Source organism: Taudactylus pleione, unplaced genomic scaffold, assembly GCF_031769625.1.
Source record: "Taudactylus pleione unplaced genomic scaffold, aTauple2 ptg000969l, whole genome shotgun sequence".
Lineage (NCBI taxonomy): Eukaryota > Metazoa > Chordata > Amphibia > Anura > Myobatrachidae > Taudactylus > Taudactylus pleione.
The window spans coordinates 2,854,023-2,881,436 of NW_028285370.1; the positions used below are offsets into that span (position 1 = coordinate 2,854,023).

Consider the following 27,414-nt stretch of genomic DNA (forward strand, 5'->3'; position numbering starts at 1 on the left):
TCTGTGAAATGCAGAATACCAAGGGCTCCAGGTAGCATGAAACTTATTCACTGAATCATGAAGGAGTGCAGTGATGTATTCCATAGATGCCAAGTACCATATTTTATTCACCAATGAGGCTATTGCCAGGGCTTCAATTTGCTTCCAGTTTGTGGCGATCAACAGATAGATATGGCCACAAAGTTTGTTCTGGGGTTTAGAGAGGGAGCCAGTGGGTTTACATAAAAGCATGTGTAGAAGGTCTCTAGGGGGAGAAACATTGAGCACCTTGGACACCAAAGATGTGACTTCATCCCAGTATTTGGATATCGTAGGGCATTCCCACCACACATGGAAATAGGAACCTATTTGGCCACATTGTCTCCAACATAGGTCCGAAGACACTGGGAAAATCTGATGTAGTTTTGCAGGAAATATGTTCCAGCGAGAATAAACTTTGAAGGAATTTTCCTTAATATTAGTGTTAATGGAGGACTTAGCCACCCATTGCCTGATATCTACCCAGTCGTCGTCCTCCAAACTAATCCCTAGGTCTCGTTCCCAGGTCTGTTCAAATGGTTCCCTAAATTCAAGGGAAGATGGGGCTAACATTGAATACAAAGTAGATATACTCTCCCTTGCTGTCAGGGTTGTAAATACATTTGTGCTCGAATATGGTAGGTTGTCGTAATTTGTGAGGTTTACTGAGTAAGCGAATGAAACTACAAATCTGTAAGTATGCAAATTGAAAATTAGGAGATAAACCATATTCTTCGCTCAGATCTGCAAAATTTTGTGGGGGACAAAATCACCTAGAATGTACATAAGTCTGGTTAACCAGCCAGTATCCAAGGATGCATATAAGAGTACACGCACCCTAATGGGAAGTTAGGATGGAGTGGAGTCAGAGGGAATGGATATGGTGCCAGTTGTAGGCGTTTATTCAGTTTGTCCCAAACCTGTAGGACAGCTCTTACACAAGGAATTTCTCGAACCGAGGCTGGTCTTAAGTTAGGGGGTAGCCAAGGAAGGTAACTAGCCGGGTGAATGCCCACCAGTTCATTTTCAAGTAGTACCCATTTCCTACTCCCCTCCTCCGAATGCCATGATGCAATATGACTCAGTTGTGTTGCTGCCCTAGTTCATTTTATGCGCCATACTAGTGCCCTATTTCATTTTATGCCCCATAGTAGTGCCCTAGTTCATTTTATGCCCCATAGTAGTGTCATATTTCATTTTATGCCCCATAGTAGTTCCCCAGTTCATTTTATGCCCCATAGTAGTGCCCTAGTTCATTTTATGCCCCATGGTAGTGCCCTAGTTCATTTTATGCCACATAGAAGTGTTTTATTTCACATTATACCACCAGTTCATATTATGCCATACTGTATTCCCCCCCCATTCACAATATGCCACTGCTGCCAGTACACATAATGTCACACAGTCAGGGCCGGATTAACGGGGGGGGGGCGACAGGGGCAATCGTCCCTGGGCCCCCACACCTGAAGGGCCCCCACACCTGAAGGGGTTAAAGTGAACCGGAGGAGACGGAACCAGTTCCGCCTCCTCCAGCCAACCTAACCCCGGCGCCGCAGGGAGGCACCATTTGCCAGACGCCCGCTGAGATTGTAAGCAGCGGGCACCCGGCTACCTCCCCGCAGCGGCAGCTGGAGCCGGAGACTCGAGGGCTCCGGCTCACGCAGTGCACTATGGGAGAGACGTCATGACGTCTCTCCCATGGTGCAGAGGAGCAGCCGAGCGGCCTGGACGTGGACGGCAGCGGGCTTAAGGTAAGTAATAGCTTTTTTTTTTTTTTTCTTAGTGCAAGCGGCTATTGTACTGGGGGCATTACTCGGGGGGGGGGGAGCATTACTACTGGGGGCATTACTCGGGGGGAGCATTACTACTGGGGGCATTACTACTAGAGGCATTACTATTGGGGGCACCACTTCTGGGGGCATTACTATTGGGGGCTAATTGAAGCGGGGCATTACTACTGGGGCACTACTACAGAGGGAGCATTACTATTAGGGGCACTAATACAGGGGCATTACTACTGGGGGCATTTATACAGGGGGTACTACTAAAGGGGGCATGACTACTGGGGCCACTACTACAGGGGCCATGACTATTGGGGACACAACTACAGTGGTATTACTACTGGGGGTATTTATACAGGGGGCATTACTACTGGGGACACTACCACAGGGGGCATTACTACTTGGGGCATAACTACAGGGGGCATGACTACTGGGGGCACTACTAATGGGAGAATTGCATAGGGGGTGCTCGCACTCGCAAGCGGGTCAATGGTGGCGCAGTGCGCACGACGGAGCCGGCTCTGTCGTGCACATGCGCAAGACCCGGATAGCTACGGGCAAACCGTCGCTCCGGGTCTCGTACCAAAGGGGGCGTGCTGTCGATGTTGAGTGACAGCACGCCCCCTTTGGGGGGCGTGGCTGCTCAGACGGAGGCGTTCCCATGGGAAAGCCCACCGTCTGGGGCCGGCACCACTGACATCACAAGTGATGTCAGTGGGAGTGCTTTCGGCTCTGTTAGCCGAAAGCACTCTGGGGCTTGCGGCAACGAGACCCTACCACAAGGGTCTCGTCGCAAGCCCGATGGTCGCGATGGTCTTGACAATCGCGACCATCATCATGGCCGCTCGCTATAGCTGTGGGTGTTCACCCACAGCTATGCAAGCGGCCGGGAGGCCGCTCTAAAAAACCAGAAGGCCGGCCCTGATTCAGAGCGAGTGCTCTGTCAGAGCGTCCGGCTCTGAATCAGGCCCTTTGCTCCCAGGAAGATGTCTGTATAAACTTGTTCAGCAGCTTCAGCAAACTCCCATTGTTACTAGTCAATCAGTGCCATTGTCGCGACCTGGCCAGGATGTAGTTGGCATTCCGGTTTACACAATTCCGGTGGCCACAATCCCGACATCAGTCAGAATCCCGGTTGCGATCCCGACTGTGAGTTTTTGGGTTATGGGGTGGCTTAGAGTCATCGAGAGGGTTAGGCACTTGGTGGAGGATTAGGGTTTCGCCGCGGTAGGGGAGGGTTGGAGGGGTCAGGGTTAGGCTTGCGAAGGGGTAGGTTAGGGTTGGGCTGCGGGAGGGGTGGATTATGGTTAGGGAAAGGGCTAGAATACTTACCTGTATGTGTCGGGATTTCCACTGCCAGCATTCTGAACGCTGGCATTATCAGTGCCGGGATCGCGTACCCGACCTAGCTGTAGGGCTTGATCCAGAGGTGGACACAGTGCTGATGTTTGCGCAGTTAAGTGATTATTTGCTACTGTGCATGAGCGAAAAGTTCTGTAAACCCCTACGGCGCTTTTGTACCATCAAGTGTAAATAGACATCTCTGTTGCAAAAGAGATCGCTCCCATTTGAACTGGTGGCAGAAAGCCATGGGCGTTCCTGCGACTTGGAGGGTGCAAAAAAAGGCAGTGTTATGGGCGTGTGGGTGAACATGGCTGCATTCTCAAACGCAGAGCCGCAGCCACAGAGGCCACATTTAGAGAAATTTCAGAAGAAGACACTTGGTGTCCGCCATAGGTCGTAGTAAGTGGCAACGGTGCGCAGATGGAGTCCACCAGCAGATCTGCACTGTCCACAGATATTGAAAGTGGGTGTCTCAGACAGGGCCGCCATCAGGGGGGGACTGCCGGGCCTCGAGTCCCGGGCCCGGAGAGAGCAGAGACAGAAGGGGGTTCGGCTGGCTGCGGTGCTGCACCAGCAGCCATAGAGTACTGATAGTACCTGCTGCATTACAATTACAAATACGGTTCCGGCCGCGAGCCTGTTTCTGACTGATCGCTAGTACCTAGCATTGGGCTGGCGCATGTTCAGATGCTAATGGCGACTGCTGCGGCTATGTACAGAAAAATAACATGCGGAAAGGCCTCATGCTTGAAGCCGCGCAAATCCTGGTATTAGCCCTGTAGAAACTGATATTAGCATAAAGTAGTAAATCTGACTTCTGCGAATACAGCCACTTTGCGTTCGACTCTGAATAAGCCCTTTTATGTTCATTTTGTTACATTTAAGGGCTGGAGGGGGTCTAAAATGTCTAGTACCGCCTCTGGTGGTGATTAGTGGCTGCATATGTTGAGCGATGGTTGTTAAAGTTTCAATTTTTGGGGAAGATTAGTGAAAACCGTCTCAGTAAAAGGCCGGTTACTGGCAGCTGAGAGGCAGGAAGAGCAGCATGTGGGGAAGATCTGAAGAAGAACTGGAGCACTAGGCTGCTTATCTCTCACATCACAGGAGCTGCTGTCTCAGCTTAACTCCTTGATGCTCAGGTGTAATGATAACAAGGCTGCAAGTCCAAAGTTAGCAGCCAGATGCCCCCACCCCTAGCCCTGGCATCCCTCAGGCGTCTGTGTCTGCCCCTGTTTGTCATCCCATTCTGATGGGAAGGGGGGGGGGGGATCCGGGTCACATGCTGAGAGCCAGCCCTGAGAGCAGAAAAAGAATGAGGTTGTAATGGGATCCGAGAGCCCCCTCCCTCCAGACCAGGAATCATAAAGTGCAGCAGACACTCACTGAGCTCCAAAAAAAAACTTCTGGTCTCCAAGAAGGAGCCGCAGAGAACGAGGGTCTGAGCCGGCGCTTGTGGTGACCAGAGCAGAAATTATAACAGAAAATTGAATTGTGAAGAATTCACTTTTATCCTGTGACGGGATCGCCTGCCTGGCTGGGAGTCTCCGTACAGCAGAGGAGCACACTGGGGAGCCTGCTTGGAAGCACAGAATTTAGCAGTCTTAGGAGATAATAGGAATTGACCCTTATTCTGCACCTGTTTGATGGCAGACATCAGGATGGGCACCGTGTCGCAGAGCTGGTTACTACCCTCCTTGCTGTGCCTGCTGGCCATGAGTGCAATTGGCCTCTCTCTAAATCCCCAGGTGAACACCTGCGAGGCGAACGGCAGTGTCTATTATGTTGGGGAGTGGTACTTTCTGGATTCAGATCACTGCATGCAGTGTGAGTGCACCCCGGAGGGCCCAGCCTGCACCAGGACAGAATGCACAGCCCTACCACCGGCATGCATGCATGTCAGCCACTACCCCACCGATTGTTGCCCACGCTGTGAGAAGATCGGCTGCGAATACAGAGGAGAAGTGTACGAGCTTGGTGAACACTTCCAGGTACCATCACTATGCTTCCAAAATGCCCTAAACATCGGGCATCCTCTCTGCACTGTACCCCCTGTACTTCTTGCATACCGGGCATACTCCACACAGAGTACTGCACCTCCTACAGACTCTGCATCCTCTCCATACACTGCACTGTAAGCCATTGTACCTACTGCATATCCAGTATCCTTACCACACATTACACTGTGCCCATCTGTATCACCTACACACCCTGCATCTTCTCAACACAGCACTTACCCACTCTCCTGCACACCTACCCCTCTGTACCTGCTGCACTGTACCTTCTGCACACCCTGCACCCTGTACCTTCTGCACACACTGCACTTACCCACCCTTACCTCCTGCACACACTGCATCCCTCTGTACCTTCTGCACACCCTGCATCCTCTCTACACTGCACTCACCCACCCTTACCTCCTGCATACACTGCATCCTACTGTACCTGCTGTATACCCTGCATTATCTATACACTGCACTTATCCACCCTTACCTCCTGCACACCCACCATCCGCTCCTCACACTGCATCCCTCTGTACCTGCTGCACTGTACCACCTGCACACCCTGCATCCTCTCTACACTGCACTTATCCACCCTCACCTCCTGCACACCCACCATCTGCTCCACACACTGCACCCCTCTGTATCAGCTGCACTGTACCACCTGCACACCCTGCATCCCTTCTACACTGCACTTATCCACCCTTACCGTCTGCTCACCCACCATCCGCTCCACACAGTGAACCCCTCTGTACCTGCTGCACTGTACCACCTGCACACCCTGCATCCTCTCTACACTGCACTTATCCACCCTTACCTCCTGCACACCCACCATCTGCTCCACATACTGCACCCCTCTGTATCTGCTGCACTGTACCACCTGCACACCCTGCATCCTCTCTACACTGCACTTATCCACCCTTACCGTCTGCACACCCACCATCCGCTCCACACACTGCACCCCTCTGTACCTGCTGCACTGTACCACCTGCACACCCTGCATCCTCTCTACACTGCACTTATCCACCCTCACCTCCTGCACACCCACCATCTGCTCCACACACTGCACCCCTCTGTATCAGCTGCACTGTACCACCTGCACACCCTGCATCCCTTCTACACTGCACTTATCCACCCTTACCGTCTGCTCACCCACCATCCGCTCCACACAGTGAACCCCTCTGTACCTGCTGCACTGTACCACCTGCACACCCTGCATCCTCTCTACACTGCACTTATCCACCCTTACCTCCTGCACACCCACCATCTGCTCCACATACTGCACCCCTCTGTATCTGCTGCACTGTACCACCTGCACACCCTGCATCCTCTCTACACTGCACTTATCCACCCTTACCATCTGCACACCCACCATCCGCTCCACACACTGCACCCCTCTGTACCTGCTGCACTGTACCACCTGCATCCTCTCTCTCTACATTGCACTTATCCACCCTTACCTCCTGCACACCCACCATCCGCTCCACACACTGCACCCCTCTGTACCTGCTGCACTGTACCACCTGCACACCCTGCATCCTCTCTACACTGCACTTATCCACCCTTACTGTCTGCTCACCCACCATCCGCTCCACACACTGCACCCCTCTGTACCTGATACACTGTACCACCTGCACACCCTGCATCCTCTGTACACTGCACTTATCCACCCTTACCGCCTGCACACCCACCATCCACTGCACCTCTCTGTACCTGCTGCATACCCTGCATCCTCTCTACACTGCACACCCCTCTGTACCTGATGCACTGTACCACCTGCACACCCTGTATCCTCTCTACACTGCACTTATACACCCTTACCGTCTGCTCACCCACCATCCGCTCCACACACTGCACCCCTCTGTACCTGCTGCACTGTACCACCTGCACACCCTGCATTCTCTCTACACTGCACTTATTCGCCCTTACCTCCTGCACACCCACCATCCGCTCCACACACTGCACCCCTCTGTACCTGCTGCACTGTACCACCTGCATCCTCTCTCTCTACACTGCACTTATCCACCCTTACCTCCTGCACACCCACCATCCGCTCCACACACTGCACCCCTCTGTACCTGCTGCACTGTACCACCTGCACACCCTGCATCCTCTCTACACTGCACTTATCCACCCTTACTGTCTGCTCACCCACCATCCGCTTCACACACTGCACCCCTCTGTACCTGCTGCACTGTACCACCTGCACACCCTGCATCCTCTCTACACTGCACTTATCCACCCTTACTGTCTGCTCACCCACCATCCGCTCCACACACTGCACCCCTCTGTACCTGCTGCACTGTACCACCTGCATCCTCTCTCTCTACACTGCACTTATCCACCCTTACCTCCTGCACACCCACCATCTGCTCCACACACTGCACCCCTCTGTACCTGCTGCACTGTACCACCTGCACACCCTGCATCCTCTCTACACTGCACTTATCCACCCTTACTGTCTGCTCACCCACCATCCGCTCCACACACTGCACCCCTCTGTACCTGCTGCACTGTACCACCTGCACACCCTGCATTCTCTCTACACTGCACTTATCCACCCTTACCTCCTGCACACCCACCATCCGCTCCACACACTGCATCCCTCTGTACCTGCTGCACTGTACCACCTGCACACCCTGCATCCTCTCTACACTGCACTTATCCACCCTCACCTCCTGCACACCCACCATCTGCTCCACACACTGCACCCCTCTGTACCTGCTGCACTGTACCACCTGCACACCCTGCATCCTCTCTACACTGCACTTATCCACCCTTACTGTCTGCTCACCCACCATCCGCTCCACACACTGCACCCCTCTGTACCTGCTGCACTGTACCACCTGCACACCCTGCATTCTCTCTACACTGCACTTATCCACCCTTACTTCGTGCACACCACAGACATGCGGTTAGGTGAATGGATGGGGAGGCACTGGCTAGTATCAAAGCCAGATTTACACATACATATATGAACCTGCCCCATTTCCACAGATCTCCCCCACACACAGATTCCCCGTAGCACACATCCCCGCTAGCACAAAAGATTACACACACACTCACACAGATCTTCCCCTAGCAGCAGACCTTCCTCGCCTTTTTCTCCTTGGTGTATTTCCTCTGTCTGCATATTACAATTTCCTTCCCTCAGTGCTGCTGCTGAGCTCCAATGCCTGAGTGCTTCCTGGACGGGTCACCTGATTGTCAGAGGTGTCCATCAGAGCTCAAGGCACTCCCCCTCACAGTGAGGCATGCCTCCTTAGCTCTTTTTCTCTGTGTTTTATTGGCTGCTTCATGGCCCAGCCCTAGCTCCAGGCAGTGTCTGAGCTATTAGAGGTGAGGCTGAGTTCTTACTGCCTCATCTCTCCCTGTATTTCCAGTGAGTGCTGCAATTTTGGTGAGCTTTGTCTATAAAGAAGATATAAGTTCTAAATATCTTTTTTGTGTTATTCTAATCATTTTTATAGTCAAATCTCTGCAGTCTGACAGGGTGTATGACAGGGGAGGCCCTGCATGTCCCTGCTGCACACCCACCATCCGCTCCACACACTGCACCCCTTGTGTGCATACCTAGCATCCTCTCTACACTGCACTGTACTCCCCTGTACCACCTACACCCAGTTTCCACTCCACACTTAGCATCCCTCTTACCTTCTGCACACTCCGTATCCTCCCAACACACTGCACTTTACTACTGTGTCCCTCCTGCACACACCGGCATCCTCTCCACACACTACACCCCCCTGTTCCCCTTGCACACCTGCTATCCTTTCATCTTACATTATACCCAGCTGTACATCCTGGACAATGCACAGAGCCTACCTCTACCTCCTGCATACTCTAGCTGCCTAATCCTTCTGCCGCTGTGCATGTTAAGACGCTCCATCAGTCGCACCATCAAACATTGAACTAGCCCTATGGAGGTGGAAGATCTCTGTCTGAACATGGCCGCAGAAATCAGTGCAACTCCGGCAAAAGACACAGTTGCTGGCTCTGATAAGCCCGCGTCTGTCTAACTACCCAGGTACGCTTCCTTAAAGTGCCTCTCTCTCTGCGTCACACTTTCTTCTGTGGCTCCTGGCGGTAATCATCGGGATTCACGCACAGTGCAACTCGAAAGTATACTGGAAACATTGGCCGCTAGCATTCGGCATTGACACTGGCTCAGGCCTCCAGTATCCTCTCCATGCTCTGTATTGCACTCATCTCTACCTTCAACACACTCCACTGTATCCTCCTCTACCACTTCCATACCTGGCAATATCTCCATACACTGCACTGTTCCCACCACCACCCCAGACACCCAGCATCCTTTCCACACACTACATCTTACCTCCTCCTCCTCCTGCACACACAGGCTATACAGGTTGAGTCTCCCATATCCAAATATTCCGAAATACGGAATATTGTCAGCATGACTGAGATAGTGAAACCTTTGCTTTTTTGATGGTTCAATGTACACAAACTTTGTTTAAGTCACAAAATTATTAAAAATAAAGTATAAAATGACCTATAGACTTTGTGTATAATGTGTATATGAAACAAAGTAATTTTATGTATGTACACAAACTTTGTTGAACCCCAAAATTATTGAAAATATTGTATATAATTACTTTCAGGCTGTGTGTATAAGATGTATATGAATCATAAATGCATTCTGTGTTTGATTTGGGCCCTATTCCTAAGACATTTCAATATGGTATACAAATATTCCAAAATACGGAATATTCTGATATCCAATATACCCTTGGTCCCAAGCATTTTGGATATGGGAGACTCAACCTGTATTTACTAAAGTCAATACAACTAGAGACAGCGTTGTCTGTTCACAATATTCAGAATTGATGCCATTAATCTGTTCATGAGGGTCAGCTCCTCAGGTTTTTTGAAACAGCAGCAATCTGTCACATTAAAGTAAATTATTACCTAGTCCTCTATAGGGGTGATACGAGCGCTTATTTGGGGTTTTTAAAATATACTAAAGTGCTGGGTTTTAGAAGTGGAGATGTTGCCCATAGCAACCAATCAGATTCTAGCTATTATCTTCTAGGTGCTAGATAAATGATAAGTAGAATCTGATTGGTTGCTATGGGCAACATCTCCACTTCTAAAAACCTGCACTTTAGTAAATAGACCCCTCAGCATCTTCTACACACATTACATCATACCCAAATGTAGTTCAGGTGTGTGGGTCTAATGCTCGCTAGCTGCCTGCTGTCATCTGCTGATGTACTTTATGATATGAGAGATAATGGGACTGGTATTTATCTGGTCATTGGGAGATGCACTGGCTGATACAATGAGACCTCTTCATATCAGAAATGTTTCCATCTTCTGGGTTAATCCTCTGGGTCTGTGTTTGTGTCCTGGGGCTTTTTACTGCAGTAAATATAATTTACGAAAATGAAAATGAGAGAAATCATTATCAAGTGTCATTAAATGACAGCCTTTGTTTCTGGCCAAATATGGTGAAGAGGAATCATAGAAGAAATATAAAAAGTTTTCCATAACTGGGGGTGAAAATAAGACATTACTGATAAGTTATTAAGCATTTTATTTTCTGCTGTCTGCATATAAAAGCTTCTATATTGTATATGGGATCATACCGGCAGCTGTTTAGCCAATGGGTCATATCCCAACACGGGAAATCCCGACAGCAGAAGATCCCGACAGCGGCTGGTACGTACCCTAACCCTCCCCTCTCCTCTCCCCTAATCCTCCCTTAGGGGTGCCTAACCCTAAAACTCCCGGGGTGGTGCCTAACCCTAAGTACCCCTGGGGCGTGCCTAAACCTAATCCCCTCTTCCTACACCCTAAACCTAACCCTCCGGGGCGGGGGGGCCTAACCCTAACCTACCCCCGGGGTGCCTAACCCTCCCCCCTAGGGGTGCCTAACCCTAACCTTCTCCCCCAAAACCTAACCCTGCTGCACTCCCTAAACCTAACCCCCACCCCCCCCCCGTGGCTAACGCTAAGGACGCCCTGGACTTACCTTGTTCGGGTTGTCATCCTGCGGCGTTCCGGGTCGGGATTCAGATAGGCGTCATTGACGCCTATCTGAAGACCCTGTCGGGTTTCTCGTGTCGGGATATAGACCGGCGGCATTAAGTCTGCCGGTCTATAAACTGCATCACTTGTATATAAGGAGTCTTACCAGTACTCTGCTAAGCTGAGCTTGTCCTGTGCATTGTGAGTAAACGGGGTCTAGGCTACAAGTACCCCTGTACCCCCCTCCATGCCCAGGTCAATCTGCCCCAATTCCCCCTACACTAATATTGTTACTGGGAAACACAGTTGGTTAGAATAGACTGAATAGCAAAGAAACATGCAATATAAAGAGTACAAAGAGACGATATTAGAGATATGTAAGTTGCAACCTAACAACCCTAATTTATGGTAATTCCAGCCTTGAGCTTTAGATGACTTTTATGACTCTAGAACAACATAATACAGATTGACAGACTGTAAAAAGGTGATACATTTTCCACGTAACAACAGTACAACATAAATCCCCTCCAAAGGCTCCCAGGAGAGATACAGGGTTACTTTATCTTACAGTAAGTGGCTAGTGCTCACATTAGCCAGAGTTCAGTCATGTGCAGGCTGTATATGGTCTATTCACAGTTATAATTAGATGGTATGTTGTAGTTGGTGCATCCGACTCCCTATCCGACCACCACTGTGTCCTCTCATTATCCCATTAATTGGATATTTTCACAGTACAAGAGCAACCTGTAGCATAGAGCTCCAGCAATACCGAGTTCTGGCATAGTACTAGTAACCTTGTACAGGGAATGAGTACTGAATGCTTCATGGGGGATTTATTGCATGATTATAGGAAGTCTAGTATTTACTACAGCATACTAGATAAGTATTAGATGGATTTTAGAGGATATGAGGAGCTAGTACTAAATACTGCTTAGTACTGTGATGTTATATGGTTTACAGAAAACACAAGAATTTACTACTGAATTATGTTTAATAACAGCATGTTTTGGGGATTACAGAACACTAGAGGAGTCAGTACTAAATATCCAGTACTGGATCATTATTCTAATGATTAGAGTACATGAGAAGTTAACACTGAATACTGGTTAATAATACTGTGGTATTATAGGGATTACAGAGCACTGGTGGAGATGGTAATAAATACTGTTTAGTACTGGGGTATTATAGGGACTACATATGACATGAGGTGTTAGAATATTCCAGTAATAACCAGTATTTAGTACTAACACCTCATGTCATCTGTACTCCCTATAATACCCCAGTACTAAACGGTATTTATTACTATCTCCACCAATGCTCTGCAATTAGTATTGTACTGATAGTACTAAATACTGGTTATTACTGGAATATTCTATCAGTACAATACTAATTGCAGAGCATTGGTGGAGATAGTAATAAATACCGTTTAGTACTGGGGTATTATAGGGAGTACAGATGACATGAGGTGTTAGTACTAAATACTAGTTATTACTGGAATATTCTACTATCATCAGTACAATACTAATTGCAGAGCATTACAGGATTATCACTGAATGCTGTGTGTTACTAAAGTATTACATAGAATTCAGAGGTGAAAAGGAGCTAGTTCCAAATACCGGTAAGTACTGGATATTATACTGAGGTGTTATGAAAGTGCGTACACACGGTATGATTAAACAGGACGATATGAGCGATAACGATATCGATCATATCGTCCTGTTTTGGGCCCTTCCAGCCCCCAAACGACGGACGATGCGCCGGCATGGATGATCGATATCGACCATCGCCCGTGCATGCAGGCCAACCTGGTCGATATCGACCAGGTTAGCCTGGTTACTTAAGGGACCCGCAATCGTCGATCCCGGGTCGTTATATAGTGGTACGGAGCTTTAGTATTAAATACATGTTAGAACTGGAGTATTATACCAATTACACAGTACACTGGATATTCGTTTAAGACTGGGAAGTTATAGGGATTGGAGTGAACATGGGGGTCTATGTACTATGCCTTGGATGGAGATAAAGTACAACCAACCAGCTCCTAACTGTCATTTTTCGAACACAGCCTGTGACATGGCAGGTAGGAGCTGATTGGCTGGTACTTTATCTCCGTTCACTTTATCTCCATTCAAGGCTTAGTAAATAGACCCCAATATTAGTTAGTACTGAATACTGATCAGTACTGCAGTATTATATCATTTACAGAGTACCACAACTAGATAGTACTGAATTGTAAATAATACTGAGTTGTTATTATTGAGCTTATAGGGCAATGGAGGAGTTAATACTGAATACTTTTTAGAGAACATGATTAGTTAGTACTAAATACTGGTTAGTACTGCAGTCTTAGATCATTTACAGAGTACCACAACTACATAATACTGAATTGTGATTAATACTGGGGTATTATACAGTAGAGCACTGGAGGACATAGTACTGAATACGTTTTAGTACTGCTGTGTTATAGGGATTACAGAGTACACAAGGCTTTAGTACTCAATACTGACTAGTCTTGAGGTATTATACTGATTACAGAGTACTGAAGTAGCTAATACTGAATACTGGTTAGGACTAGGATATTATAGGGAGTAGAGAGACTCATGAGTTATTACAGATTACTGGTTAGTACCTCAGCATTAGTTGGTTTACAGAGAACACAAGTAGGTTGTACTGAATATTGGTTAATACTGGGGCATTAATCCAGGATTACAAAGCATGGACGTAATTAGTGTTAATAATTGGTTAGATCTGGAATATTTTAAGGATTACAGTATATTTGAGTTCTTAGTACTGAATACTTGTTAGTCTTTAGATATTATAATGATTACAGAGTACTGGAGGAGTTAATACTGATTACTGGTTAGTACTGGGGTATTGTACTGATGGAGTTAGTGCTGATTACTGATTAGTACTACGGTATTATATGGATTATAGAGTACACAGCAAATGAATACTTAACACTGCTCAGTACTGAGGGATTATAATGATTACAGAGTACACAAGGCTTTAGTACTCAATACTGACTAGTCTTGAGGTATTATACTGATTACAGAGTACTGAAGTAGCTAATACTGAATACTGGTTAGGACTAGGATATTATAGGGAGTAGAGAGACTCATGAGTTATTACAGATTACTGGTTAGTACCTCAGCATTAGTTGGTTTACAGAGAACACAAGTAGGTTGTACTGAATATTGGTTAATACTGGGGCATTAATCCAGGATTACAAAGCATGGACGTAATTAGTGTTAATAATTGGTTAGATCTGGAATATTTTAAGGATTACAGTATATTTGAGTTCTTAGTACTGAATACTTGTTAGTCTTTAGATATTATAATGATTACAGAGTACTGGAGGAGTTAATACTGATTACTGGTTAGTACTGGGGTATTGTACTGATGGAGTTAGTGCTGATTACTGATTAGTACTACGGTATTATATGGATTATAGAGTACACAGCAAATGAATACTTAACACTGCTCAGTACTGAGGGATTATAATGATTACAGAGTACACAAGGCTTTAGTACTCAATACTGACTAGTCTTGAGGTATTATACTGATTACAGAGTACTGAAGTAGCTAATACTGAATACTGGTTAGGACTAGGATATTATAGGGAGTAGAGAGACTCATGAGTTATTACAGATTACTGGTTAGTACCTCAGCATTAGTTGGTTTACAGAGAACACAAGTAGGTTGTACTGAATATTGGTTAATACTGGGGCATTAATCCAGGATTACAAAGCATGGACGTAATTAGTGTTAATAATTGGTTAGATCTGGAATATTTTAAGGATTACAGTATATTTGAGTTCTTAGTACTGAATACTTGTTAGTCTTTAGATATTATAATGATTACAGAGTACTGGAGGAGTTAATACTGATTACTGGTTAGTACTGGGGTATTGTACTGATGGAGTTAGTGCTGATTACTGATTAGTACTACGGTATTATATGGATTATAGAGTACACAGCAAATGAATACTTAACACTGCTCAGTACTGAGGGATTATAATGATTACAGAGTACACAAGGCATTTGTACTTAATATTGGTTAGTACTGGGTATTATAAGGATTACAGAATCCACGAGGAGTTAGTAATAAATTATATTTATTTGTATTATAGGGATTAAAGAGTACTGTAGGAGTTAGTACTGAGGTATAGTAATTAGTGTGTACAGGAGTAGTTAGTAATAAATACTGGCTGGTACTGAGGTACGATACTAAGTATACAAGTAGTTACTACTGAATACTGGTTAGTACTAATGTATTATGTACCTGATTCAGATTTGGGAATAGAATAATGCTGGGCAGGCCCGCCAAGAGCCGTGGCGGGCCCCGGTAATAGAGGGGCGTGGCCTAATAGCCATAGGCGTGGCCACGCCCCCTTGCCGAGAGAAAAGAAAAAGATTTGCAGCGCCGCGTAGCAGCGCTGGGGAGGGGGGCGCTCTGAGCCCCCTCAGCCCGGTCGCAAAGCCAGGGGGGGAGCGATCAGTGTGATCGCTCCCCCCCCACAGGCATAGGAGACTGCTCGTGGCTGCTACTCAGCAGCCACGAGCAGTCTGCAGCTCCGCACACGCTGTGCTGGGCTGCTGTGAGGGGGGCGGCGCCGGACCCGGGCCCCCGCCGGGCCCCTCAGAAAGCCCGGGCCCCCCCCCCCTCTCGGCACCCCTGATGCTGGGCACACACTGGTCAACACATTGGCCGTTCAATTGAACGACTGAATTATTGTGGGCGCGTCGGTGGGTGTGTACCAGCGATATGTGCAGCACAACCGATGGCCGATATATATCTGCAGCTTAAATCTATACTGCCAGGAAAAATAGTGGCGACAGAGATTTACATTTTGCGCAAGGTCTCTATAAATAGATCCCACATACCTATCACTGGTGAAAATGGTGTGTTCTTCAGAGATAGCGTTTCTGTTACACCCTCCATGCCAATCCAGGGCTGCTCTGCCAGGGTTATCTCCTCGCTTAACGCAACCAGCGAGGAATCCCTACAGTATTGGCCACGTCTGCACATGCGCGTTGAGCTTTGATCTGGGGGGGGGGGACTATTTGTATGGAATGTGTCGGTTCCTCACAGTCTACAGTATAAAATGTTTTGTTTGAGTACTAATATCTTCAGTCATTTCTCCACCCCATGGGAATAATCTGTGAGATGAGGGGGGGAGGGCGGACGGTTCTCTCTGAGCTAATTTTGGAAAAAAGTTAAACAAGGACAGTGATAGTCACATTTGCTTACACTTATATTAATCCAACTTTGCTTATTCTCTGCTGGTGTTTACACCCATTGGATTGTTTGGTTCATGTTACTGAACAAAGGGGTCAATCCTACTATGTGCAAAGGGCATTAAAACGCTGACAACAGACCGGCACCTTGCATCCTTCGTGGCTAAAATTGTGATTTTGACCTGTTGGCATGCAATCCAAAACCCAAGTTCGTTCTTTAAATCTGAGTTCCACATCGCTGGAAGATCTAAGAACCGGACCTGCACATCTCTACCTTTAATACAATCTTTTAGTGCTGATTTTTTATTATTTTTTTAACTTGTACATAAAATGAAAGACACAAATATAGCTGGATCCACCGCCCAAGCTCAGATTGTTTAAGAAACTGTGACGAGCTTAATAAAGAATTGAACATAAATATCTCCGTATAATGGAGGTAGCTCAGCATTTTACTGCTTTTGTAAAGTGTTTTATTATCTGTGAAGGTCATTAGGACCAATTTACAACCATTGTACTTACTGTTTAGTGCTCATTAGACAGTGAGAGAAAGTGCCTGATTGTCCGGGTTTAGTGTAAACTCTACACCTCGATGTTGGTTACTGAGCCCTGGGGACTGCACATACTGTAGCTAGCGCTCGTTGTCACGCCTGGGCTTATAATGAGGCACCTGTCATAAAACGTAGGAAATTAAAGAGTTTAATGTTCTTGGCTGCCGTAATTAGCAATTTTGCCATTTGTGGCTCTTGTTGACTCACAGGATTATGTAAGTTTTTATAGTGTACATTGCATGATTATGATAGGAGTACCACCATTTAAGTCTCTGGCTCATCCCACCCATACTTCCACTCCAGCCTGCCATGACCTGATGCCTTCACTCTCTGTAGTAGCTTCTGTTAGAGGGTGCTGGATGTGGGTCAGTGGCAGCAACACCCTCCGGATCATCAGGAGATGGGCAGCATCTGTGACTGGTGCATTTTGTGTGACTCTTTATACATGGCTGATTTCAAATGGGGGAGTCCAGCACAGGGCAATGACGGGGACTCTAACACCGCTGCTCTGCATAGCAGAGCAGTGGTGAACAGATAGGAAAGCAGAGCAGTGGTGAATGAAGGACATAGCAGAGCAGTGGTGAATGTATAGGTGAGCAGTGGTGAATGGATAGAGAGCATGGCAGTGGTGAATGGATAGGATAGCAGAGCAGTGGTGAATGGATATTAGAGCAGAGCAGTGGTGAATGGATAGGATAGCAGAGCAGTGGTGATTGGATAGATTGCAGAGCAGTGGTGAATGGTAGGAAAGCAGAGCAGTTGTGAATGGTAGGAAAGCAGAGCAGTTGTGAATGGATAGGTGAGCAGTGGTGAATGGTTAGCAGAACAGTGGTGAATGGACAGCAGAGCAGTGTTGAATGGATAGGAGAGCAAAGCAGTGGTGAATGGATAGGAGAGTAGTGGTGAATGCATAGCAGAGCAGTAGTGAAAGGATAGGAGAGCAGAGCAGTGGTGAATGGATAGGAGAGCAGTGGTGAATGGATGGGTGAGCAGAACAGTGGTGAATGGATAGCAGAGCAGTGGTGAATGGATAGAGAGCAGAGCAGTGGTGAATGAAGAGCAGAGCAGTGGTGAATGGATATTGAGCAGAGCAGAGCAGTGGTGAATGGATATTGAGCAGAGCAGTGGTGAATGGATAGGAGAGCAGAGCAGTGGTGAATGGATAGGAGAGCAGAGCAGTGGTGAATGGATAGGAGAGCAGAGCAGTGGTGAATGGATAGGAGAGCAGAGCAGAGTAGTGGTGAATGGATAGGAGAGCAGAGTAGTGGTGAATGGATAGGAGAGCAGAGTAGTGGTGAATGGATAGGAGAGCAGAGCAGTGGTGAATGGATAGAGAGCAGAGCAGTGGTGAATGGATAGGCGAGCAGAGCAGTGGTGAATGGATAGAGAGCAGAGCAGTGGTGATTGGATAGGAGAGCAGAGCAGTGGTGAATGGATAGGAGAGCAGAGCAGTGGTGAATGGATAGAGAGCAGAGCAGTCGTGAATGGATATTAGAGCAGAGCAGTGGTGAATGGATAGAGAGCAGAGCAGTGGTGAATGGATAGGAGAGCAGAGCAGTGGTGAATGGATAGGAGAGCAGAGCAGTGGTGAATGGATAGAGAGCAGAGCAGTGGTGAATGGATAGGCGAGCAGAGCAGTGGTGAATGGATAGAGAGCAGAGCAGTGGTGAATGGATAGGAGAGCAGAGCAGTGGTGAATGGATAGGAGAGCAGAGCAGTGGTGAATGGATAGAGAGCAGAGCAGTGGTGAATGGATAGGCGAGCAGAGCAGTGGTGAATGGATAGGAGAGCAGAGCAGTGGTGAATGGATAGGCGAGCAGAGCAGTGGTGAATGGATAGGAGAGCAGAGCAGTGGTGAATGGATAGAGAGCAGAGCAGTGGTGAATGGATAGGCGAGCAGAGCAGTGGTGAATGGATAGAGAGCAGAGCAGTGGTGATTGGATAGGAGAGCAGAGCAGTGGTGAATGGATAGGAGAGCAGAGCAGTGGTGAATGGATAGAGAGCAGAGCAGTGCAGTGGTGAATGGATAGAGAGCAGAGCAGTGGTGAATGGATAGGAGAGCAGAGCAGTGGTGAATGGATGGAGAGCAGAGCAGTGGTGAATGGATAGCAGAGCAGTGCTGAATAGATCCGCGCATCACCCGCACTGTACTGGGAGAAGCTGGGAGCTGCTCCCAGAGTACTGGGCAAGACCCCGGCCTGACGAGAACGGGGTCGTGACATGCAGTAGCGCCAGCAAAATGTGCTGAATAGGAGCTTAGGTGCACACCTTCGGTACGCGCACAAAAGTGCAGAGCCCATCTTCCCCAGTGTTGTAACATAGAGCCAGGGGAAGACACATGGATGAAAATTCGGAGCATATAGCTCTAGTACACACAATACCCAGCATGGTGGCAGGTGATTCTGTGGGGTCAATCCTATTAGGTGCGAACTGCGAGATGTGAGGTTTGATTTTCACTTTGAATTTGCATAGTGAATTAATTTTGCAATCCAATTAGCAACTCGCACTGATCAGTCAGACTGAATTCGCAACTTTCCACTCGCCCCTCCCTGAGGGTGAGAGATGTAAAGGAAAATCTTAATTTTAAAGTTAAAATGTGGGGACACTGTGCTGAACCCCTTGGACACCATCCCTAATGACTAATTAGGCATTTGGAATTTTATTTTCTAATTAGCTTAATTAGTCCAATAATTACATGTCATTTTTTGGGGTAAAAAAAAAAAAAAGTCCTCAAATTACTCCAAAATCAACTTATTTGTTAGCTAAGGCACCCCAAACTTAATTACAATAATTTTTTTTAGTTGAAAATTTTTTGTTTTTATTTATTTATTTTATTTTTTTCAAGGTGCCCTCAAAGTACTCCCAAAATCACTGTTTTTTTAATTCTACTTTTTTTTTTGTGTCATTTTTCATTTAATTCCTTTGAGATTAAACGAAAAAAGTTTTTTTTTTTTTATCATTTTCTTGCATTTAAAAAAAAAAGCACAAATCAGCCATTTAACACAATTTCAAAACCTACAGTACTTTCCTAATGGCCACAAGCAGCCTTCTATACGGTCCTGCTAACTAAATTATCCATTTTGGGGGGGGGGGTCCAGGATGGTCTCCCCATATCTTCATGCATTTCTCGCAAATCTCATTTGGCAGTCAATTCGCACCCCTCCGCTGCGAGTAGTGCGTAAAGGCATTTTTAATTGGATTGGAGAATTTTCGGGAGCGCACTTCGCGGGGAAGTCTGCGAGTTTTAAGACACAAGGATTTGACCCCTGTGACTGTTACTTCAACAGCAGCTAATGAGGAACAGGTTGTCCATCTCTGGACAATGTACAGGAAATTCTGCATTGGTGCACTGACTCGGGAAGTCCCTGAGAAGTGCCATCCCACAGAGGTGACCTGGAATAACACTGACTCTGTGTCCAAGGTTGGGTACGTGGCCTCTCACAAATACAGACAAGTAGTGCTTTTATTTGCCATGTGCTGCAATGTCCTGATGGAGCTAAACTGGACAATATAAATGGTTCCCATATGAGTCCATACACTAAACTGCACATTCCAAGTAAATATTTACATTGATGTGTGCATCGCGTGCTGTACATAAGGATTGGGGCCAGTTCCAGGAAAACAAAATAATGTTACCTAGTATCCTGTGGCTGCTGTCCTAAAAGTGAAATCAGATCCAATATTACTGGAAATATGCGCAAGGGGGGGTGGTGACGACTAGCGGGAACTGGGGTGTTTGTATCCTTTAGATGTCTGTCTAATTCTATAAATCATCTTCCTCATTGTTTATTTGTCAAGAGGCGCCACCAAAATACAAGGCTGTCTAAGGAGGTACAGATGTGAGGTAGAGGGGAGGGGGGGATCCTGAGATTATAGGAGCTAGTAGGATAGAATGGAGACAGCAGCACTACTTGTGTTTCTCCCCATCACCGGGCCTGGATTTGCCCCATAGTCATACAGCATTACTTGTGTTTCTCCCCATCACCGGGCCTGGATTTGCCCCATAGTCATACAGCATTACTTGTGTTTCTCCCAATCACTCGGCCTGGATTTACCTCATAGTTACACAGTATTACTTGTTTCTCCTACTCACTGGGCCTGGATTTACCCCATAGTTACACAGTATTACTTGTTTCTCCTACTCACTGGGCCTGGATTTACCCCAAAGTTATACAGTATTACTTGTGTTCCTCACCCTCACTGGGCCTGGATTTACCCCATAGTTATACAGCATTGCTTGCGTATCTCCACCTCACCGGGCTTGGATTACCCCATACTAATACAGTAATAGTTGTGTTTCTTCCCCTGACCTGGCCTGGATTTGCCACATAGATAGTCATAGTAATACTCGTGTTTCTCCCCCTTGCCTGGCCTGGATTACCCCATAGTAATACAGTAATAGCTGTGTTTCTCCCCCTCACCGGGCCTGGATTACCCCATAGTCATACAGTATTACTTGTGTTTCTCCCCCTCACAGGGCCTGGATTACTCCATAGTCATACAGTATTACTTGTGTTTCTCCCACTCACTGGGCCTGGATTTACCCCATAGTTACATAGTATTACTTGTTTCTTCTACTCACTGGGCCTGGATTTACCCCATAGTTACACAGTATTACTTGTTTCTCCTACTCACTGGGCCTGGATTTACCCCAAAGTTATACAGTATTACTTGTGTTCCTCACCCTCACTGGGCCTGGATTTACCCCATAGTTATACAGCATCGCTTGTGTATCTCCACCTCACCGGGCCTGGATTACCCCATAGTCATACAGTATTACTTGTGTTTCTCCCTCTTGCCGGGCCTGGATTACCCCATAGTAATACAGTATTACTTGTGTTTCTCCCCCTCACCGGGCCTGGATTACCCCATAGTCATACAGTATTACTTGTGTTTCTCCGCCTCACCAGGCCTGGATTACCCCATAGTCATACAGTATTACTTGTGTTTCTCCCCCTCACCAGGCCTGGATTACACTATAGGTCTGGATTTGTGGAAAGACAGCACTTTACGCAAAATATCTTTTCTCATCTTGTATAATAATTTAAATAAATATAAATCATTTTAGGAACAGCCCTTTACAGTAGATATAATAATAATAGACCCAGATTTGTGGTGTTTGATCAGTTAGAAAAGGGCCTTGACTTATAGTCAGCCTGGCTATAAATCAATCCAGAAACTCAAGTGGACAGACATATCTCTTTGTATTGGATTTATAGTCTCTCTATATTCCTTTTAAATGGAAAATGATGGCCACGCGCATGAAATGTCCGAGTTTATATTACAGGCTTATGATGACATGTATGATTACATGCAGCTGTATAGATGTACCTCACCAATCCATATGAGAACCTTTGTATGATTGTCTTCCAAAACTCTTTTGAAGAAGCTATTTATATATTGAGCTATTTTTATATTTACATATTCCTCCCACACATTAACTATAGGCCAATCATAGCCTGAGACACCATTGGTCACTAGTGCCTCAACTTTACTATTTTCCCACACAGACAGGTTCATTATATATCCATCTGGAATCAGTACTATACAAATAGATGGCATATTTAAAATGTAAAAAAGTAGATTATGACTACACTGGGTAGCTGTGACATGATGAGGGTTGTAGTGCTCCCTGGTCCGCCGAGACCTTATAGGACCATGAATCCAAGCTTGGGCCCCTGTGCCGCTTCGCAGCCCTGACCCAGAGAAAATGGCCGCGAGTCTGGACTTGGTGCTAAATATTTAATATCAGCGTTAAAGTATTGAGGGAAATGTGTAAATATGAGGAAATTATTAAATACTAAATAGAAAGTTCAGGTACAATAATCACAGTGTGACACAGTTACCTGATATTATACTAACATTTTATTTAGGTTTTAGCATTTTGTTGTCATAGAAGAATTGCAGCATTTACATAATGATCGAAACAGAAGAATAAATTCCGTGTGTCAGTCAGGGCACTGTCAATTCTTATCGTGTGACCACGGCACAGGCGTCGAGAGTTATTGTCATGCATGCCAGGTTTATCGGTGCTGCCTGTTAGGCGATTTGTTCTCTGCACTGTGCTGTCAGTGCTGTATATTGGGCATAAAGAACATTAATAATAATTATAGCCACCTAGAGCTAACTATGAATGAACATGCTCCTTAATTTAGTCTGGGAGGTCACTAGAATCAAATTCCCAGCCTGGAGAAAAGGTTTCCGACTGGTTCTCAGGGGTCATAGTGCAGCAAAATAGGTTTGAACATGAACATAACTGTGTTCCTTCATACAATAGTAGAGGTGAAGTCTTATGTGCAGTTGTATTTTATGCTATGCATTTATAAGTAATACAGTATTATATATTATTTATAGAGTATAATTATTTCGGAATATTATACTACATGCTGAGCCCAGGTGCAGGGATTGTTTCCGTCTGTGGAGTCCTGTCGGGATAATGTAGCCCGGTCCTGGGTCTGTTTGGTTGGTCTTGTGGTTTATAGATCTGTACAGCAGAATAATATCCGGGACAGGAAGTGTTTTCATGGTTCCCTGGATCTCATTACCAGACTGTGAGCATCTGTGGGCTGAGGAGAAGAGTGTTTACAGGGAAAACATTCCCTAAATCCATCCACCTGGGGCCCTACATAGTTCTGTCTGCTTTCATTTCCATCCTCATTCCTGAAATCCTCTACAATGTCTGGCATTATAGATCCCAGCCTTATTAGCATGTGGGTATAAAATACATATATCCCATTATACAAACATGCATATAATATACATACATCCCCCCATGCATACATATGTATAATATACATACATCCTATCATACATACATATAATATATACATACATCCCACCATACATACACATGTATGATATACATATTATCCCAGCATACATAAATATAATATACATACATCCCACCATACTTACATATGTATAATATACATACATGATACATCCCATACATATACTATATATATATATATATATATGTGTGTGCATTTAATATGCACACATCCCATCATACATACATACATCCTACCATGCATACATATGTATAATATACATACATCCCATCATACATACATATAATATACATACATCTCACCATACATACATAAATATAAACATACATCCCACCATACTTACAGATGTATAATATACATACATGACACTTCCTGTATGTATATATATGCATTTAATATACACACATCCCATCATATATACATATGTATAATATGCTTACATTCCAATATATCTATATATATATATATATATATATATTTATACACACACACACCAGTCAGCCATAACATTAAAACCACCTGCCTAATATAGTGTAGGTTCCTCTCATGCCACCAGACCAGATCTGACCCCTTGAGGCATGGACTCCACAAGACCACTGAAGGTATCCTGTGGAAACTGGCACCAAGACGTTAGCAGCAGATTCTTTAAGTCCTGTAAGTTGCGAGGTGGCCTCCATGGGTAGGACTTGTTTTTCCAGCACATTCCACAGATGCTCGACTTTAGAACTGGTGAATTTGGAGGCCAAGTCAACACCTTTAACTCCTCGCCATGTTCCTCAAACTATTCCTGAACAATGTTTGCAGTGTGGCAGAGTGCATAATCCTGCTGAAAGAGGCCACTGCCATCGGGGGAATACCATTGCCATGAAGGGGTGGTACGTACTTGGTCTGCAACAATGTTTAGGTAGATGGTACATGCCAGGACGCAAGGTTTCCCAGCAGAACATTGCCCAGAGCATCACACCACTTCCGCCGACTTGCCTTCTTCCCATACTACATCCTGGTGCCATCTGTTCCCCAGATAAATGACGCATATGCACTCAGCTGTCCATATAATGTAAAAGAAAACATGATTCATCAGACCAGGCCACTTTCTATTGCTCCATGGTCCAGTTCTGGCATTGACGTGCCCATTGTAGGCACTTTCAGCTGTGGAAAGGGGTCAGCATGGACACTCTGACTGGTTTGCAGCTACGCAGCCCCATACACAGCAAGCTGCTATACACTGTATGTTCTGACACCTTTCTACCATAGCCAACATCAACTTTTTCAGCAATTTGAGCTTCAGTAGCCCTTCTGTGGTATTAAAAGCAGACAGGCTAGCCTTTGCTCCCCACACGCATCCATAAGCCTTGGGTGCCCATGACCCTACAGCTATTTCACTGGTTGTCCTTCCTTGGACCACTTTTGGTAGGTTCAAACATCTAACCATTACACACCAGGAACACCCCACAAGACCTAATGTTTTGCTGACCCAGTCGTCTAGTCATTATAATAATATGGCCCTTGTCAGTTGCTCAGATCCTTACGCTTGCCCATTTATCCTGCTTCCAACACATCAATTTCAAGAAATGAGCGTTCACTTGCTGCCTAATATATCCAACCCCATTGACAGGTACTATTGTAATGAGATAATGCTATTCACAGTGATTTTAATGTTATGGCTGAACAGTAAAGGTGGCCATACATCTGCGATGGATCGTAGCAATCGGAAACTTCCCACCATTGATGTACTGCGATCCGTCGCCGGATCGCAGACATTTGTCATGTTAAATGTCGGCAATTTGATGATCGCGATCATTTTTTGATCTCGATCGTCAAATCGGCAAAATCCAACATGTTGGATTTCTGCGATGCCGGATTGTAGCATCGCGGGATTGCGTCAATAGATCGAAGATGTATGGGACCCATAAAACACACACACACCCCCCTCCCCCCCTATACATACTTATGCATAATATACATATAGTTTATACATCCCATCATATATACATGCATATAATATTCATACATTCCATCACAGTAATATAAATACATCTCATTACACATATATTCATACAGGTTTTTCACACAGGTCTGAGATTTTTGTTATCCAATGAAAAAAAAAATGTAGCGCTTGATTTTATTTGATTTATTTTTTAGTACCCCCAGTGCATGTCCAATTTTTTCTTTAATTCAATTTTAAGGAAAAATTGTCGGGACCTGCATCTGGAGCCCTTGGACACCCCATCCTCATAATGACTAATTAAGAAATCGAAAGATTCCAATTAGCTTAATTAGTACATAATTAACATCTCCAGCGCTGTCCTCCTACTCCACTTGCCCGCCATGCTGGTCTTCTGCAGCTGTGTGTGTGAGACCCGGTGAGTGTGTGTGACCTTCGGAGTGTGTGTCTGTGTGTGAGACCCCTGTGCGTGTAGCAGCAGCCAGGAACTACATCTCCCATAACCCCCCTCTGCCTCTCCGCATCCTCCTCTGCAACTTTACTGACAGGAAGGGGGGCTGACAGAGAGGATGAGAGACCAGGAGTGGTCAGAACATGTCAGTGAGTGCCTGGTGTTCCGTACATCTTTTTTTTTTTTTTCTCGCCTGCGGGATTTTGCATAAAAAAAAATTTTTTTGACCATTTTTTTACATTTTATACCGTGGGTACAGGAAGCGCGCATACCTGTGGTAATCCAGAATTGTGTGTGAGGAGCCCAGCATTTTTTGTGTCCAAAATCTCGCACTCAATCAGCTATACCCCATAATATACATAAACTACAGTACATGGCCAAAAGCATCTACTGACCCATCTAATCAGTGTATTTGGCTATTTCAGCCACAGACATTGCTAACAGTGCATAACATCCAGCATGCAGCCATGTTATCTCCAAAGTCACACATTAACAGTAGAATAGGTTGTATTGAGGAGCTCATTGACCTTCTCTGTGGTACTGTCATAGGGTTCCACCTTTCCTACAAGCCAGATCACCAGTATTTGCCTTGCTAGAGCCGCACTGGTCATCAGTAATACCTCTTTTACACTGACTTAAAAATCCCGGGTTGATGCACATGAACGTGCATCAACCCAGGATTTATGTCATTGTGAACGGATCAACCCAGGTTCAGTGACCCGGGGATCCGACTCGGCTAGCTTGCAGTGTTGAGCATGGTTCGTTCCCGTGTCACCCTGCAGTGTAAATGGTCGCATCGCATGCCGCCCGATGACATCTCCAAGCGTCCACTACAGGGCCGCCCAGAACGGAGCAGCGCACCCCCCACCCGCCCTCTCTGTCTCCAGACCACTCCGGAGTGAGGAAAGAGAGTCGTGAAGGAGGGGGGAGAGGAAGAAGCGTTGCTCACCTGTGGCGGAGAGCCAGGTCAGTGCCGACTGGCTCCGTTGTGAATGGTGCCTACCCGGGCACAGCCACGGTGTAAAGGGGGTCTGTCCCAGGTCTGATCCGGGTTGGAAACAGTGGCCCTGATTCGGAGCCGGACGCTCTGACAGAGCGCTCTCTCTGAATCAGGGCCGTCCCTCCTACTTTTTGGAGCGGCCTCCCGGCCGCTCACAAAGCTGTGGGTTACCACCCACAGCTATAGCGAGCGGCCAAAATGATGGTCGCGATGGTCAAGACCATCGCAACCATCGGGCTTGCGATGAGACCCTTACGGTAGGGTCTCGCTGACGCAAGCCCTGGAGTGCTTTTGGCTCTATCAGAGCCAAAAG

At 46.2% G+C, this 27,414-nt stretch overlaps 1 protein-coding gene across 1 annotated transcript in view; it reads left to right on the forward strand.

Annotated features, from left to right (window-relative positions):
- Window positions 1-4,437: 4,437 nt before the first annotated feature.
- LOC148454878 (von Willebrand factor C domain-containing protein 2-like) overlaps window positions 4,438-27,414 on the forward strand; it is a 53,252-nt gene continuing 30,275 nt past the window's right edge. Inside the window, exon 1 of the mRNA XM_088460653.1 lies at window positions 4,438-5,131. Coding sequence (XP_088316779.1) covers window positions 4,787-5,131 — 345 coding nt within the window. The 5' untranslated portion in view covers window positions 4,438-4,786. The remainder of the gene's footprint in view (window positions 5,132-27,414) is intronic.